Below are 18,546 nucleotides of genomic sequence, written 5' to 3' on the forward strand. Positions count from 1 at the left end.
CAAAGGAGTAACTTGAAGCTCCTGGGTCCCACTGAAATCTGTAATGCTGCCCCTACGTACCTTAGAATAGTGGTATATTTTATAGGACAGAAAGAGACCTTTGGGGCTCCCTCAGGGACCAGGGCTCCAGTAGCAACTGCTACCCCTATACCAGTGGTGTAACTAAATTCTCATGGGCCCCGGTGAAATTTTTCGTCCAGGGCCACCTACCTCATCCCTACAGCGAATTCTTGATAGTGATGGTTACGAGTGCTATGGAGTTTAATCAGCCTTAGTGTGGTTAGGGTAATCGGTTGGTTGGATAATCTTTTTATTTGTTGGGCCCAAGAACCTCAACTGAACTCCAGTTAGGCCCCCACCAAGAGTATACCTATGTAGATAGTATGTTCATGTATACAATTGGAGAATATACCTCTTTATATCATTCAGAGGGTATAACTCAATGTGCGGTTAGAAGGTATACCTCTGGGTATATATCAATATAGTAAATAGATGAGGGCGTACTCATGATAAGTGGTGGGGTATAGTCAAGTATACAATAGGAAAGTATTACTCCGGGAATGCATCTGGAAGGTATTCCTCTTTATTCAGTTGGCGTGTATGCCCATGTATATAGATGCAGGGCATGCAAATATTTAGTTGGAGGATATGCTCATATGCTCAGACTCTGAGTATGTATCTGGAGGGGTAAGTCTATGTTAACTGTTGGGAGGGTTTGTCAATGCATACAGTTGGAGAATATATTCATGGATGTAAATGAAATGCCCATATAGATGAAGTGTATGGCTATGCAGTTGACATTTAGGTCTATTCATGAAATTAGATATATTCATCACTTGGTTTTCCTGCAAGCCGGCTGGCTGCATAAGCTAGCTGGATATTGAGCGGCCATGGTGTCCAGGGATTTCCCTTCCACCTTCCCCTCAAGGGCTTACCATTCATTGTTGGCTCGGGGAGGGGGGCGGGGCCGCCCACAGGCTTAACCAGGCAGCGCTGGGCGGGGAAGTTCTCTTGGATCCCTGCCAGCGCTGACAAAGCAACTTACCACCCACCCATCCACCCCTAAGCTGAGTCGCTAAGTCATTTCTTCTCGTTTATGATTGTACCGTGCAGATAAAGTTTTTATTTGTTTCTTTCTTTCTGTTAGCTAATGACATGCTATAGATATATTCTTGCCTTAAATTGTTGTCACAGCAGGCAGATTAGCAGGACCTTGGCCCCCTTTCTCAGCGATGAAGAGGACCAGCGACATGCCCCACCGGAGACAAATCCAACTCGTGCCCACCAGGAAGTGGGGCACTCGGGGGGCACACACCACAACGTTCGCTGAAGAGGAGGGTAACAGGGTCACTGCATATGTTAGATATATATATGCGATATATATGTAATAAAGCTGTGGCCGACCCCATCCACTCAAAGGTGACTTTGTCCGTATTTATGTGAACATCACGCACAAAGAGGTTTTGGTGGAGGGGAAAGGGTTGTTTGGTCCAGGAAAGTGCTCAATACGGCCGGTCTAATGTTTAATATGGTTGCCAGGCTGCAGTTATGTCACAAAATCACAGTCCATCTTTACAGGCAGAGCCACCATTATGTCATCATTAGAACCTGTCACTATATATACCCTGAGCCTGATCATATTGGTGCCATTTCTTGAGTGAACACTTGTGTGGTCACATCTCTTTGATTCTGGAGGAGTGAGTTATTACTTGTGCCTTACTATATTTGCGTATTTGAACAAGTCCTACTTGTAGAGCAGCACTGTAAGACCTACACCTGTACAACTCCATCTGCACACATATAGTTAGTGTTATACTGTTTAGTTAGGGCTCGGACGAGCAGGATTTTGTTTGATGTTTTGCCTGAAGTTATAGGGGCTCTATCATCAAAATTATGCCCTATGAGCCCCACATATGCTTGAATAGCCTTTAAAAAGGCTATTCAGGCACTGCTAATGGTATTTTAAAAGCCCCCCCATTTTAAACTAATACCCTAAAAGCTAATATTCAAATCATACTTACCCGTGCACAGTGGGCGGTTCGTTCACTGGTGGACGTCATCTTCGGTCCCGCCTTCCTCTGGTGTCTTCTTCCAGCGACGTCCTCCTGGGCTCTTTCTTCCATGCCTTCATCTTCTTTTCTTTCGGCGGGTTATGATTAAATCCTGCGCGTGCGCAGTATTGCTCCCTGTGCACGCTCCGTCGCCATTTTTGTCGTAGTTCTAAGGGGAACTGAGCATACATGAGCAGTATGCTCAGTTCGCCTTAGAACTACGTGAGCGTACTGCGCATACAGTCGCGAACTTACATTGACAAAAATTGCGCCGGAATGTGCGCAGTAGCGCTCCGGAGGGAGAACTACTGCGCATGTGTGTGATTTGGATTAAACCAACCGAAGAAATGAAGATGGAGGCGGGGAAGCAAGAGCCCAGGAGGACGTCACTGGAAGAAGACACCAGAGGAAGGCGGGACCGAAGATGAAGTCCACCAGTGCACGAACCGCCCACCGTGCATGGCAAGTATGATTTGCATATTGGTTTTTAGGGTATTAGTTTAAAACGGGGGAGGGGGCTTTTAAAATACCATTAGCTGTGCCTGAATAGCCTTTTTAAAGGCTATTCAGGCATATGTGGGGCTCATAGGGCATAATTTTGATGATATAGCCCTTTAAGGGTGCATGCACACTACGTAACGCCGGGTGTGTATGAGAGCCGTACACGCCGGCGTTACAGCAGGGCTGCCGAGCACTTCCCATTCACTTCAATGGGAGCGCTCGTAAACGCCGCTGTTACGAGCGCTCCCATTGAAGTGAATGGGAAGTGCTCGGCAGCCCTGCTGTAACGCCGGCGTGTACGGCTCTCATACACGCCCGGCGTTACGTAGTGTGCATGCACCCTAAGGTTGTATTTTATTTTGCTTATTTTGTGCCTGAAGTGAAGGGTTTTTTTTATTTTGCTGTTTTTCCAAATAAACATATTTGCACAAGATATTGTATCCCTGTCTCTGACTGGTTGGGTCCACAACTGTTAGGATAGCTTAAAAAGGAGTGGTAATATAAAGAAAGGACTGCAAAATAAAAAGGTATGCAATATTCTGCACCAAAATATGCCACAAAGACTGGGACACTGGCCTTAGGCTCCTTTTTATTTGGAATTAATTCATAGTTTAGGTTTAGATACTGCTGGCTTATGTAAATTGTTTGCATGCTGTGTGAAATTATTCCTCCCATTGTTAACACATCATTGTCAAGGCACCAGGCCTGGTTTCTGATCTAGGATGGATGACATGACTCATTTCTCTCTGCTCTGCAGTCTGGGTAGTCAGGTCAGCAAATTACAGATGTCTAATAAAGACAGTGTATTTAATCAATCTATGTAAACACAAAGATAATGCTATGGGCCACAAAGAGTTTTTCTTGTAGACACTTCTACAAATCTTCTGCCTCCTGAAATAATATTGATCAAATACATATTTCGAAAAATTATTATGAGGACACTTACCACATTCAGAGCTTCACATCTCTCTTGACTTCGTGCCAATAGATAAAGTACAGCTCTAACTACATATAAAGGAAACTGATCACCATGACTTTGCACAGAATGAAGAAATCTTTGAACTGTCCACCATAAATCAGTCTCTGATATAAATCTAAAAGAAAATACAACTCAAGTTATACTATTGCATACTACTACTATTCTTCTTAACCCCTTCCCGACATTCGCCGTAATAGTACGGCGCTGCAGGGAAGGGCTTCCCGCAAACCGCCGTACTATTACTGCGGATGCATGGTGCGCACACAGAAACTGTGTGCGCACCATGCACAGCGGGTGTCAGCTGTAATACATGGCTGACAATGCCCCGTAACACCCGCGGTCGGAACCGGGTCCGATCGCGGGTGTTAACCCCTGAGATGCCGGTGATCAACATGACCACCGGCACCTCCGGGGTTACAGTGTCATATGGTGCCGATCGGCACCCCCCGCGCCGGTTTCGGGGGGGTACCGGTGTTCGTAGGGGGCAGCCCGGGGTCTGATCAGTGACCCCGGGTCTGCCCCTTCACTTACCCCGCCCTCGTGCCTGGCCGATCCTGCCGTAAATGAAGCTGTCAGCCTGTGCGTCTACACAGGCTGACAGCTTCCTATACTCTGCAATACACGTGTAACACGTGTATTGCAGCGTATCTCTATTGAAGCAGTGATCAGCCGATCACTGCTTCAATTCCCCATGGGGACAGAAAAAAAAAGTTACAAAATAGTAAAAATAAAAAAGTTTAAATAAGTTTAAAATAAAATAGAAATAAATAAAGCCCCAAAAATCCCATTTTCCCCATATAAAATGTTTTATTATGTAAAATAAAGAAAAATAGAAAAAAACATTACATATTTGGTATCGCCGCGTCCGTAATAACCTGAACAATAAAATTAAAACATTATTTTACCCGAACGGCGAATGTCGTAAAAAAAAACGTAGAAAACCGCACAAAATAATGATTATTCACCACCTTTCCCTTACAAAATGCTCAATAAAAAGTAATCAAATGGTCAGATGAAAACCAAAATGGTACCAATAAAAAGAAGAGGTCTTCCCGCAAAAAATAAGCCCTCAACCAGCTCTGTCTAGCGAAAAATAAAAACGTTATGCCTTTCAGAAGATGGCGATGCAAAAACAATAGATTTTTTTCCCTGAATTGAATTCTATTCTGCACAAATAGCAACGCATTAAAAAATCATATAAATGAGGTATCGCCGTAACCGTACCGACCCGTAGAATAAAGGTAACATGTTACTTATGCTGTACGCTGCACGGGAAAAAAAAACTGCTAAAAAGCAATGCCAGAATTGATGTTTCCTTTTACATCCCACCCAGAAAGAGTTAATAAAATGTAGTCAATAAGTTACAGGCCCCAAAATGGTGGCATTGAAAAGTACATCTAATACCGCAAACACCAAGCCCTCATATGGCCACATTGCCAGAAAATAAAAACCCCAAAAGTCGCCAAATCATTAGGACATAAGTGGCTGCGACTAGAAGGAAATGTATAAGCGGTGCGAGCGTTTTCAGGGGACACCCCATATTTAGAGCTTATGAGAGAGAATACACCAGCGCTGACCCCCCCAGATTGCCCCTCTTCCCCGTCCGTGTCATAGGAGCTAGTGGGAAAATAGAATGGGATTTGGTGTGCCCAATTTACTCCGCACAGCTTACACATTCACTTCGGGGTTACTAATGCTCACTACATCACTTGATAAATTCTTTGAGGGGTGCGGTTTTCAAAATGGGGTCACTTTCTAGAGGTTTCCACTGTTTTGACTCCTCAAGGGCTTTGTAAATGCGACATGGTTCCTGAAACTGATCACAGCCAGATCTGCCCTCTAAAAGCTCTTTGGCGCGCCTTCCCTCCTGCGTCTCGCTGTGCGTCCATATATTAGTTTACACCCACAAGTGGGGTACTATGGTAGTCGGGAGAACTTGCCTAACAAATTGTGGGATGCGTTTTCTCCTTTAACCCCTTGTGAATGTGCAAATTCTAGGGCTAAACGAAAATATTAGTAAAATAAATTCAAATTTGAAAATTTCACCTCCATTTTGTATTAATTCCTGTTAAGCACTTATAGGGTTAAATTACTAGGTATATGTTGTTTTGGCTTATTTAAGGGGTGCAGTTTTGAAAATAGGGTGATTTATGGGGGGCTTTAATACAAGGGTCTTTCAAAACGCCTTCATAACTGGATTAGGCCCTTTAAAAAATGGGTTTTAAAAATTTCTTGAAAATTTTGAATATTGTTGTTTCACTTGTAAATCTTATAATGTCCGTAAAAATTAAAAGGGTGACTAAAGTTTGATGCCGACATAAAGCAGAGATCTGGGACATGAGATTTATGATATAATTTTGGCGGTCTGACTATCTGTATGTAATGCACATCATTTCAAACTTTATAAAATGCATATTTTTCAAAATTTCCACCAAATTTCCAATTTTTTCATAATTAAACACAAAACATATCAACCAAAATTTACCACTAACATGAAGTACAATGTGTTACGAAAAAACAATCTTAAAATCACTTTGGTAAGTTAAAGCGTTCCAAAGTTATTGCCACATAAAGTGACACATGTCAGTTTTGAAAAATCGAGCTTGGTCAGGAAGTCAAAAAGTGCCATCGGTGGGAAGGGGTTAAACCCATCCCGCCAAAGCCAGATTTTGACTTCCTGATAGAGCTCGATTTTTCAAATCTGACGTGTCACTTTATGCAGTAATAACTTTGGAACACTTTAACTCACCAAAGTAATTTTGGTATTGTTTTTTCGTGACACATTGTATTTCGTCTTACGCTGGGTTCACATCAGCGTTCGGGTCTCCGAATCTGGTTTCCATCTTCTGCCAGCAGAAGACGGAAACCTGTCAGACAGTGTTTGGCCGTGAGCGCAGGTGAGTGCTTTATGCTCTCCGTGGCAAAACGTTTTTTTTAAACTGGACACAAAGTCCTGCATGTCCGACTGTGTCCAGTAAAAAAAAAAAAACGGTTTTGTCGCGCAGAGCATATAACGCTAACCGGCACTCACGGCCGGACACTTTTCAAACCTACTCAAATGAATGGGTTTGAAACATGACTGGACTAGGAGTGGGTACACCAAATCCCCTGCTATTTTCCCACTACCTCCTATGACACGGACAGGGGAGAGGGGCATTCTGGGGGATCAATGATGGTGTAATCTCTCGCATAAGCTGTGAATCTGGGTTGTCCCTGATATATCTGCTCGCACAACATACATTTTCTTCTTGCCGCAGCCAGTTATTTCCTAATGGTTTGATGATTTTTGGGTTTTTGTCTTCACATTGTACAAGCTATAAAAAAAAATTATTTTCTGGTGATGTGGCCATATGAGGGCTTGGTATTTGCGATATGAGATGTACTTTTCAATGCCACCACTTTGTGGTGCCTGTAACTTATTGACTAAATTTTATTAACTCTTTCTTGGTGGTATGTAAAAGAAAACATTGCTTTGTAGCATTTTTTTTCCTTGCAGCGTACAGCATAAGTAACATGTTACCTTTATTCTGTGGGTCGGTACAATTACTGGGCTACCTCATTTATATTATTTTTTAATGCGTTGCGATTTGTGCAGAATAAAATTCAATTCAGGAAAAAAAATGAATTATGTTGTATTGCCATCTTCTGAAAAGCATAACAATTTTATTTTTCTGTTGACAGAGCTGGTTGAGGGCTTATTTTTTTTGCAGGATGGCTTTGCTTTTTTATTGGCATCATTTTGGTTTTCATCCGACTGATTACTTTTTATTGAACTATTTGTGAGGCAAAGGGGTGAATAATCATTATTTTGTGCGGTTTTCTATGGTTTATTTTTATGTTGTTCACCATGCGGGTTAAATAACGTTTTAGTTTTATTGTTCGGGTTTTTACGGACGCAGTGATACCAAATATGTAATGTTTTTTTCAATTTTTCTTTATTTTACATAATAAAACATTTTATATGGGAAAATGGGATTTTTGGGGCTTTATTTTTTTAAAACATTTTTTTTTACTTTTTTTTTCCTGTCCCTATGGGGAATTCATTGTTACACAACACACCAACGTTTTCCTCGTATATCAACACTAGAGATGAGCGAACAGTGTTCTATCGAACTCATGTTCGATCGGATATTAGGCTGTTCGGCATGTTCGAATCGAATCGAACACCGCGTGGTAAAGTGCGCCATTACTCGATTCCCCTCCCACCTTCCCTGGCGCCTTTTTTGCTCCAATAACAGCGCAGGGTAGGTGGGACAGGAACTACGACACCGGTGACGTTGAGAAAAGTAGGCAAAACCCATTGGCTGCCGAAAACATGTGACCTCTAATTTAAAAGAACAGCGCCGCCCAGGTTCGCGTCATTCTGAGCTTGCAATTCACCGAGGACGGAGGTTTCCGTCCAGCTAGCTAGGGCTTAGATTCTGGGTAGGCAGGGACAGGCTAGGATAGGAAGGAGAAGACAACCACAACAGCTCTTGTAAGAGCTAAATTCCAGGGAGAAGCTTGTCAGTGTAACGTGGCACTGACGGGCTCAATCGCCGCAACCCAGCTTTCCCAGGATCCTGAATGGAATACACTGTCAGTGTATTCCCGTATACCCGATATATACCCCGATACCCGTTCCAACGGTGTGCCCCCCCACCTTCACCCCAGAAATACCCTGCAAGTCCCCTAGCAATAGAATTGGGGCTATATACACCCACAATTTTTACTACTGGTATACAGTGCCATTGTCTGACTGGGAATTCAAAGAATATATTGGGGTTATAAATACCCTCATTTCTTGCTACTGCCATATAGTGCCAGTTTCTGACTGGTAATTCAAAGAATATATTGGGGTTACGTGCACCCACAATTTTTACTACTGGTATACAGTGCCATTGTCTGACTGGGAATTCAAAGAATATATTGGGGTTATAAATACCCTCATTTCTTGCTACTGCCATATAGTGCCAGTTTCTGACTGGTAATTCAAAGAATATATTGGGGTTACGTGCACCCACAATTTTTACTACTGGTATACAGTGCCATTGTCTGACTGGGAATTCAAAGAATATATTGGGAATACAAATACCCTCATTTCTTGCTACTGCCATATAGTGCCAGTGTCTGACTGGGAATTCAAAGAATATATTGGGGTTACGTGCACCCACAATTTTTACTACTGGTATACAGTGCCATTGTCTGACTGGGAATTCAAAGAATATATTGGGAATACAAATACCCTCATTTCTTGCTACTGCCATATAGTGCCAGTTTCTGACTGGTAATTCAAAGAATATATTGGGGTTACGTGCACCCACAATTTTTACTACTGGTATACAGTGCCATTGTCTGACTGGGAATTCAAAGAATATATTGGGAATACAAATACCCTCATTTCTTGCTACTGCCATATAGTGCCAGTTTCTGACTGGTAATTCAAAGAATATATTGGGGTTACGTGCACCCACAATTTTTACTACTGGTATACAGTGCCATTGTCTGACTGGGAATTCAAAGAATATATTGGGAATACAAATACCCTCATTTCTTGCTACTGCCATATAGTGCCAGTGTCTGACTGGGAATTCAAAGAATATATTGGGGTTACGTGCACCCACAATTTTTACTACTGGTATACAGTGCCATTGTCTGACTGGGAATTCAAAGAATATATTGGGAATACAAATACCCTCATTTCTTGCTACTGCCATATAGTGCCAGTGTCTGACTGGGAATTCAAAGAATATATTGGGGTTACGTGCACCCACAATTTTTACTACTGGTATACAGTGCCATTGTCTGACTGGGAATTCAAAGAATATATTGGGAATACAAATACCCTCATTTCTTGCTACTGCCATATAGTGCCAGTTTCTGACTGGTAATTCAAAGAATATATTGGGGTTACGTGCACCCACAATTTTTACTACTGGTATACAGTGCCATTGTCTGACTGGGAATTCAAAGAATATATTGGGAATACAAATACCCTCATTTCTTGCTACTGCCATATAGTGCCAGTTTCTGACTGGTAATTCAAAGAATATATTGGGGTTACGTGCACCCACAATTTTTACTACTGGTATACAGTGCCATTGTCTGACTGGGAATTCAAAGAATATATTGGGAATACAAATACCCTCATTTCTTGCTACTGCCATATAGTGCCAGTGTCTGACTGGGAATTCAAAGAATATATTGGGGTTACGTGCACCCACAATTTTTACTACTGGTATACAGTGCCATTGTCTGACTGGGAATTCAAAGAATATATTGGGAATACAAATACCCTCATTTCTTGCTACTGCCATATAGTGCCAGTGTCTGACTGGGAATTCAAAGAATATATTGGGGTTACGTGCACCCACAATTTTTACTACTGGTATACAGTGCCATTGTCTGACTGGGAATTCAAAGAATATATTGGGAATACAAATACCCTCATTTCTTGCTACTGCCATATAGTGCCAGTTTCTGACTGGTAATTCAAAGAATATATTGGGGTTACGTGCACCCACAATTTTTACTACTGGTATACAGTGCCATTGTCTGACTGGGAATTCAAAGAATATATTGGGAATACAAATACCCTCATTTCTTGCTACTGCCATATAGTGCCAGTGTCTGACTGGGAATTCAAAGAATATATTGGGGTTACGTGCACCCACAATTTTTACTACTGGTATACAGTGCCATTGTCTGACTGGGAATTCAAAGAATATATTGGGAATACAAATACCCTCATTTCTTGCTACTGCCATATAGTGCCAGTGTCTGACTGGGAATTCAAAGAATATATTGGGGTTACGTGCACCCACAATTTTTACTACTGGTATACAGTGCCATTGTCTGACTGGGAATTCAAAGAATATATTGGGAATACAAATACCCTCATTTCTTGCTACTGCCATATAGTGCCAGTTTCTGACTGGTAATTCAAAGAATATATTGGGGTTACGTGCACCCACAATTTTTACTACTGGTATACAGTGCCATTGTCTGACTGGGAATTCAAAGAATATATTGGGAATACAAATACCCTCATTTCTTGCTACTGCCATATAGTGCCAGTTTCTGACTGGTAATTCAAAGAATATATTGGGGTTACGTGCACCCACAATTTTTACTACTGGTATACAGTGCCATTGTCTGACTGGGAATTCAAAGAATATATTGGGAATACAAATACCCTCATTTCTTGCTACTGCCATATAGTGCCAGTTTCTGACTGGTAATTCAAAGAATATATTGGGGTTACGTGCACCCACAATTTTTACTACTGGTATACAGTGCCATTGTCTGACTGGGAATTCAAAGAATATATTGGGAATACAAATACCCTCATTTCTTGCTACTGCCATATAGTGCCAGTGTCTGACTGGGAATTCAAAGAATATATTGGGGTTACGTGCACCCACAATTTTTACTACTGGTATACAGTGCCATTGTCTGACTGGGAATTCAAAGAATATATTGGGAATACAAATACCCTCATTTCTTGCTACTGCCATATAGTGCCAGTGTCTGACTGGGAATTCAAAGAATATATTGGGGTTACGTGCACCCACAATTTTTACTACTGGTATACAGTGCCATTGTCTGACTGGGAATTCAAAGAATATATTGGGAATACAAATACCCTCATTTCTTGCTACTGCCATATAGTGCCAGTTTCTGACTGGTAATTCAAAGAATATATTGGGGTTACGTGCACCCACAATTTTTACTACTGGTATACAGTGCCATTGTCTGACTGGGAATTCAAAGAATATATTGGGAATACAAATACCCTCATTTCTTGCTACTGCCATATAGTGCCAGTGTCTGACTGGGAATTCAAAGAATATATTGGGGTTACGTGCACCCACAATTTTTACTACTGGTATACAGTGCCATTGTCTGACTGGGAATTCAAAGAATATATTGGGAATACAAATACCCTCATTTCTTGCTACTGCCATATAGTGCCAGTTTCTGACTGGTAATTCAAAGAATATATTGGGGTTACGTGCACCCACAATTTTTACTACTGGTATACAGTGCCATTGTCTGACTGGGAATTCAAAGAATATATTGGGAATACAAATACCCTCATTTCTTGCTACTGCCATATAGTGCCAGTGTCTGACTGGGAATTCAAAGAATATATTGGGGTTACGTGCACCCACAATTTTTACTACTGGTATACAGTGCCATTGTCTGACTGGGAATTCAAAGAATATATTGTGAATACAAATACCCTCATTTCTTGCTACTGCCATATAGTGCCAGTGTCTGACTGGGAATTCAAAGAATATATTGGGGTTACGTGCACCCACAATTTTTACTACTGGTATACAGTGCCATTGTCTGACTGGGAATTCAAAGAATATATTGGGAATACAAATACCCTCATTTCTTGCTACTGCCATATAGTGCCAGTTTCTGACTGGTAATTCAAAGAATATATTGGGGTTACGTGCACCCACAATTTTTACTACTGGTATACAGTGCCATTGTCTGACTGGGAATTCAAAGAATATATTGGGAATACAAATACCCTCATTTCTTGCTACTGCCATATAGTGCCAGTGTCTGACTGGGAATTCAAAGAATATATTGGGGTTACGTGCACCCACAATTTTTACTACTGGTATACAGTGCCATTGTCTGACTGGGAATTCAAAGAATATATTGGGAATACAAATACCCTCATTTCTTGCTACTGCCATATAGTGCCAGTGTCTGACTGGGAATTCAAAGAATATATTGGGGTTACGTGCACCCACAATTTTTACTACTGGTATACAGTGCCATTGTCTGACTGGGAATTCAAAGAATATATTGGGAATACAAATACCCTCATTTCTTGCTACTGCCATATAGTGCCAGTGTCTGACTGGGAATTCAAAGAATATATTGGGGTTACGTGCACCCACAATTTTTACTACTGGTATACAGTGCCATTGTCTGACTGGGAATTCAAAGAATATATTGGGAATACAAATACCCTCATTTCTTGCTACTGCCATATAGTGCCAGTGTCTGACTGGGAATTCAAAGAATATATTGGGGTTACGTGCACCCACAATTTTTACTACTGGTATACAGTGCCATTGTCTGACTGGGAATTCAAAGAATATATTGGGAATACAAATACCCTCATTTCTTGCTACTGCCATATAGTGCCAGTTTCTGACTGGTAATTCAAAGAATATATTGGGGTTACGTGCACCCACAATTTTTACTACTGGTATACAGTGCCATTGTCTGACTGGGAATTCAAAGAATATATTGGGAATACAAATACCCTCATTTCTTGCTACTGCCATATAGTGCCAGTTTCTGACTGGTAATTCAAAGAATATATTGGGGTTACGTGCACCCACAATTTTTACTACTGGTATACAGTGCCATTGTCTGACTGGGAATTCAAAGAATATATTGGGAATACAAATACCCTCATTTCTTGCTACTGCCATATAGTGCCAGTGTCTGACTGGGAATTCAAAGAATATATTGGGGTTACGTGCACCCACAATTTTTACTACTGGTATACAGTGCCATTGTCTGACTGGGAATTCAAAGAAAATATTGGTGATACAAATACCCTCATTTCTTGCTACTGCCATATAGTGCCAGTGTCTGACTGGGAATTCAAAGAATATATTGGGGTTACGTGCACCCACAATTTTTACTACTGGTATACAGTGCCATTGTCTGACTGGGAATTCAAAGAATATATTGGGAATACAAATACCCTCATTTCTTGCTACTGCCATATAGTGCCAGTTTCTGACTGGTAATTCAAAGAATATATTGGGGTTACGTGCACCCACAATTTTTACTACTGGTATACAGTGCCAATTTCTAACTAGGAATTCAAAATGCGCAAGGCTCCCGGAAAGGGACGTGGACGAGGCCGTGGGCGAGGTCGGGGGAATGGTTCTGGGGAGCAAGGTAGCAGTGAAGCCACAGGGCGTCCCGTGCCTACTCCTGTGGGGCAGCAAGCATTGCGCCACTCCACAGTGCCAGGGTTGCTTGCCACATTAACTAAACTGCAGGGTACAAACCTTAGTAGGCCCGAGAACCAGGAACAGGTCTTGCAATGGCTGTCAGAGAACGCTTACAGCACATTGTCCAGCAGCCAGTCAGACTCTGCCTCCTCTCCTCCTATTACCCAACAGTCTTGTCTTCCTTCCTCCCAAAATTCCGAAGCTTCACAGAACAATAACCCAAACTGTCCCTGCTCCCCAGAGCTGTTCTCCGCTCCTTTCATTGTCCCTCAACCTGCCTCTCCACGTCACGATTCCACGAACCTAACAGAGGAGCATCTGTGTCCAGATGCTCAAACACTAGAGTCTCCTCCATCTCCGTTCGATTTGGTGGTGGATGACCAGCCACCCACCCTCATCGACGATCATGTGACGCAGTTGCCGTCAGGGCATCCAGTTGACCGGCGCATTGTGCGGGAGGAGGAGATGAGACAGGAGTTGGAAGAGGAAGTGGTGGATGATGAGGACACTGACCCGACCTGGACAGGGGGGATGTCAAGCGGGGAAAGTAGTGTGGATGTTGAGGCAGGTGCAGCACCAAAAAGGGTAGCTAGAGGCAGAGGTCAGCAGCTTAGGCGAAGCCAGGCCACACCCGGAATCTCCCAAGATGTTCCAGTTCGTACCCAGCCCCGAAAAACTCCCACCTCGAGGGCACGTTTCTCGAAGGTGTGGAGTTTTTTCAAGGAATGCGCCGAGGACAGATATAGTGTTGTCTGCACAATTTGCCTCTCGAAATTGATTAGGGGCTCTGAGAAGAGCAACCTGTCCACCACTTCAATGCGCCGTCATTTGGAATCCAAGCACTGGAATCAGTGGCAGGCAGCAACGGCAGGACAAAGGCCGCCTGCCGTTCACGCCACTGCCACTGCCTCTGCCACTGCCTCTGCCACTGCCACTGCTGACTGTGCTGGCGATGCACTCCAGAGGACGAGCCAGGACACCACTTCATCTGCCTCCGCCACTTTGTTGACTTCTACCTCATCCTCCCCTGGTCCTGTCTTATCTCCTTCTCCTGCACCATCAAAGGCACCATCAGGCGTTTCTTTACAACAACCCACCATCTCTCAGACATTGGAGCGGCGGCAGAAATACACTGCTAACCACCCACACGCGCAAGCCTTGAACGCCAACATCGCTAAACTGCTGGCCCAGGAGATGTTGGCGTTCCGGCTTGTTGAAACTCCCGCCTTCCTGGACCTGATGGCAACTGCGGCACCTCGCTATGCCGTCCCTAGCCGTCACTACTTCTCCCGGTGTGCCGTCCCCGCCTTGCACCAGCACGTGTCACTCAACATCAGGCGGGCCCTTAGTTCCGCGCTTTGCACAAAGGTCCACTTGACCACCGACGCGTGGACAAGTGCATGCGGACAGGGACGCTACATTTCACTGACGGCACACTGGGTGAATGTAGTTGAGGCTGGGACTGCTTCCCAAACTGGCCCGGTGTACCTCGTCTCCCCGCCTAACATTCCTGGCAGGGACACGAGAAGAACACCCCCCTCCTCCTCCTCCTCTACCGCCTCCTCCTCCGCCACCGCCTCCTCCTCCGCTGTTAGATTGACCCCAGCTACGAGTTGGAAACGTTGCAGCACTGGCGTTGGTAGACGTCAGCAGGCTGTGCTGAAGCTGATCAGCTTGGGGGACAGACAGCACACTGCCTCCGAGGTGAGGGATGCCCTCCTCGATGAGACGGCAATATGGTTTGAGCCGCTGCACCTGGGCCCAGGCATGGTCGTTTGTGATAACGGCCGGAACCTGGTAGCAGCTCTGGAGCTTGCCGGACTCAAACATGTTCCATGCCTGGCCCACATCTTCAACCTAGTGGTGCAACGTTTCCTAAAGAGCTACCCCAATGTTCCAGAGCTACTGGTGAAAGTGTGGCGCATGTGCACCCACTTTCGCAAGTCGACAGTAGCCGCTGCTAGCTTAAAATCTCTCCAGCAACGCCTGCATGTGCCACAACACCGGCTTTTGTGCGACGTCCCCACACGCTGGAACTCAACGTTTCAGATGTTGAATAGAGTGGTTGAGCAGCAGAGACCTTTGATGGAATACCAGCTACAAAACCCTAGGGTGCCACAAAGTCAGCTGCCTCAGTTTCACATCCATGAGTGGCCATGGATGAGAGACCTTTGTGACATCCTACGGGTCTTTGAGGAGTCCACAAGGAGGGTGAGCTCTGAGGATGCGATGGTGAGCCTTACAATCCCGCTCTTGTGTGTTCTGAGAGAATCCCTGATTGACATCAGGGATAACTCAGATCACACAGAGGAGTTAGGGATAGCATCCGATCCGTCACAGCTGGAGAGTAGGTCCACACATCTGTCCGCTTCACTGCGTTTAATGGAGGAGGAGGAGGAGGAGGAGGAGGAGGAAGAAGAGTTGTCCGATGATGTGATGGTGATACAGGAGGCTTCCGGGCAACTTCGAATCGTCCCATTGTTGCAGCGCGGATGGGTAGACATGGAGGATGAGGAGGAAATGGAGATTGAACTTTCCGGTGGGGCCAGAGGAGTCATGCCAACTAACACTGTGGCAGACATGGCTGAGTTCATGTTGGGGTGCTTTACAACCGACAAGCGTATTGTCAAAATCATGGAGGACAACCAGTACTGGATCTTTGCTATCCTTGACCCCCAGTATAAAAACAACATCTCGTCTTTTATTCCGGTAGAGGGGAGGGCCAATCGCATCAATGCTTGCCACAGGCAATTGGTGCAGAATATGATGGAGATGTTTCCAGCATGTGACGTTGGCGGCAGGGAGGGCAGTTCCTCCAGTAGGCAACCAAGTTCTCACCGGTCCACACAAACGAGGGGCACACTGTCTAAGGTCTGGGACACCTTGATGGCACCCCCTCGCCAAAGTGCCGCCACGGAGGGTCCTAGTGTCACCAGGCGTGAGAAGTATAGGCGCATGTTGCGGGAATACCTTTCCGACCACAGCCCTGTCCTCTCCGACCCCTCTGCGCCCTACACGTATTGGGTGTCGAAGTTGGACCTGTGGCTTGAACTTGCCCTATATGCCTTGGAGGTGCTGTCCTGTCCTGCCGCCAGCGTCCTATCTGAGAGGGTGTTCAGTGCAGCCGGTGGCATCATCACTGACAAGCGCACCCGTCTGTCAGCTGAGAGTGCCGACCGGCTCACTTTGATAAAAATGAACCACCACTGGATAGAGCCTTCATTTTTGTGCCCACCTGTGTAAAGCACCCCAACATGAAACTCCATGTCTGTACTCAACCTCTCCAATTCCTCCGCATCCTCATACTCATCCACCATAAGCGTTGCACAATTCTGCTAATACTAGGCTCCCTCCAACATGATTTCCCCCAACTCTGCTGGTTAGAGGCTCCCTCCACCCTGATTTCCACCAACTCTGCTGGTTAGAGGCTCCCTCCACCATGAATTTGCCCAAACTGGGCTGGTTAGAGGCTCCCTCCACCATGAATTGGTCCAAACTGGGGTTTTTAGAGGCTCCCTCCACCATGAATTTGCCAAAACTGGGCTGTTTAGAGGCTCCCTCCACCATGAATTGGTCCAAATTGGGGTTTTTAGAGGCTCCCTCCACCATGAATTTGCCCAAACTGGGCTGGTTAGAGGCTCCCTCCACCATGAATTGGTCCAAACTGGGCTGGTTAGAGGCTCCCTCCACCATGAATTGGTCCAAATTGGGGTTTTTAGAGGCTCCCTCCACCATGAATTGGTCCAAACTGGGCTGTTTAGAGGCTCCCTCCACCATGAATTGGTCCAAACTGGGGTTTTTAGAGGCTCCCTCCACCATGAATTGGTCCAAACTGGGCTGGTTAGAGGCTCCCTCCACCATGAATTGGTCCAAACTGGGTTTTTTAGAGGCTCCCTCCACCATGAATTGGTCCAAACTGGGGTTTTTAGAGGCTCCCTCCACCATGAATTGGTCCAAACTGGGGTTTTTAGAGGCTCCCTCCACCATGAATTGGTCCAAACTGGGGTTTTTAGAGGCTCCCTCCACCATGAATTTGCCCAAACTGGGCTGTTTAGAGGCTCCCTCCACCATGAATTGGTCCAAACTGGGTTTTTTAGAGGCTCCCTCCACCATGAATTGGTCCAAACTGGGGTTTTTAGAGGCTCCCTCCACCATGAATTGGTCCAAACTGGGGTTTTTAGAGGCTCCCTCCACCATGAATTTGCCCAAACTGGGCTGTTTAGAGGCTCCCTCCACCATGAATTTGCCCAAACTGGGCTGTTTAGAGGCTCCCTCCACCATGAATTTGCCCAAACTGGGCTGGTTAGAGGCTCCCTCCACCATGAATTGGTCCAAACTGGGGTTTTTAGAGGCTCCCTCCACCATGAATTGGTCCAAACTTGGCTGTTTAGAGGCTCCCTCCACCATTAATTGGTCCAAACTGGGCTGGTTAGAGGCTCCCTCCACCATGAATTGGTCCAAACTGGGTTTTTTAGAGGCTCCCTCCACCATGAATTGGTCCAAACTGGGGTTTTTAGAGGCTCCCTCCACCATGAATTGGTCCAAACTGGGCTGTTTAGCGGCTCCCTCCATCATTAATTGGTCCAAACTGGGCTGGTTAGAGGCTCCCTCCACCATGAATTTGCCCAAACTGGGCTGTTTAGAGGCTCCCTCCACCATGAATTTGCCCAAACTGGGCTGGTTAGAGGCTCCCTCCACCATGAATTGGTCCAAACTGGGGTTTTTAGAGGCTCCCTCCACCATGAATTGGTCCAAACTTGGCTGTTTAGAGGCTCCCTCCACCATTAATTGGTCCAAACTGGGCTGGTTAGAGGCTCCCTCCACCATGAATTGGTCCAAACTGGGCTGGTTAGAGGCTCCCTCCACCATGAATTTGCCCAAACTGGGCTGTTTAGAGGCTCCCTCCACCATGAATTGGTCCAAACTGGGCTGGTTAGAGGCTCCCTCCACCATGAATTAGTCCAAACTGGGCTGTTTAGAGGCTCCCTCCACCATGAATTTGCCCAAACTGGGCTGGTTAGAGGCTCCCTCCACC

The 18,546-nt window shown here is 44.8% G+C and overlaps 1 protein-coding gene across 1 annotated transcript in view; it reads right to left on the minus strand.

Annotated features, from left to right (window-relative positions):
- The window catches only part of MEI1 (meiotic double-stranded break formation protein 1), a 268,519-nt gene that overhangs the window by 69,319 nt on the left and 180,654 nt on the right, over nt 1-18,546 (minus strand). Inside the window, exon 19 of the mRNA XM_075286804.1 lies at nt 3,499-3,646. Coding sequence (XP_075142905.1) covers nt 3,499-3,646 — 148 coding nt within the window. The remainder of the gene's footprint in view (nt 1-3,498; nt 3,647-18,546) is intronic.

Source organism: Leptodactylus fuscus, chromosome 9 (assembly GCF_031893055.1).
Source record: "Leptodactylus fuscus isolate aLepFus1 chromosome 9, aLepFus1.hap2, whole genome shotgun sequence".
NCBI lineage: Eukaryota > Metazoa > Chordata > Amphibia > Anura > Leptodactylidae > Leptodactylus > Leptodactylus fuscus.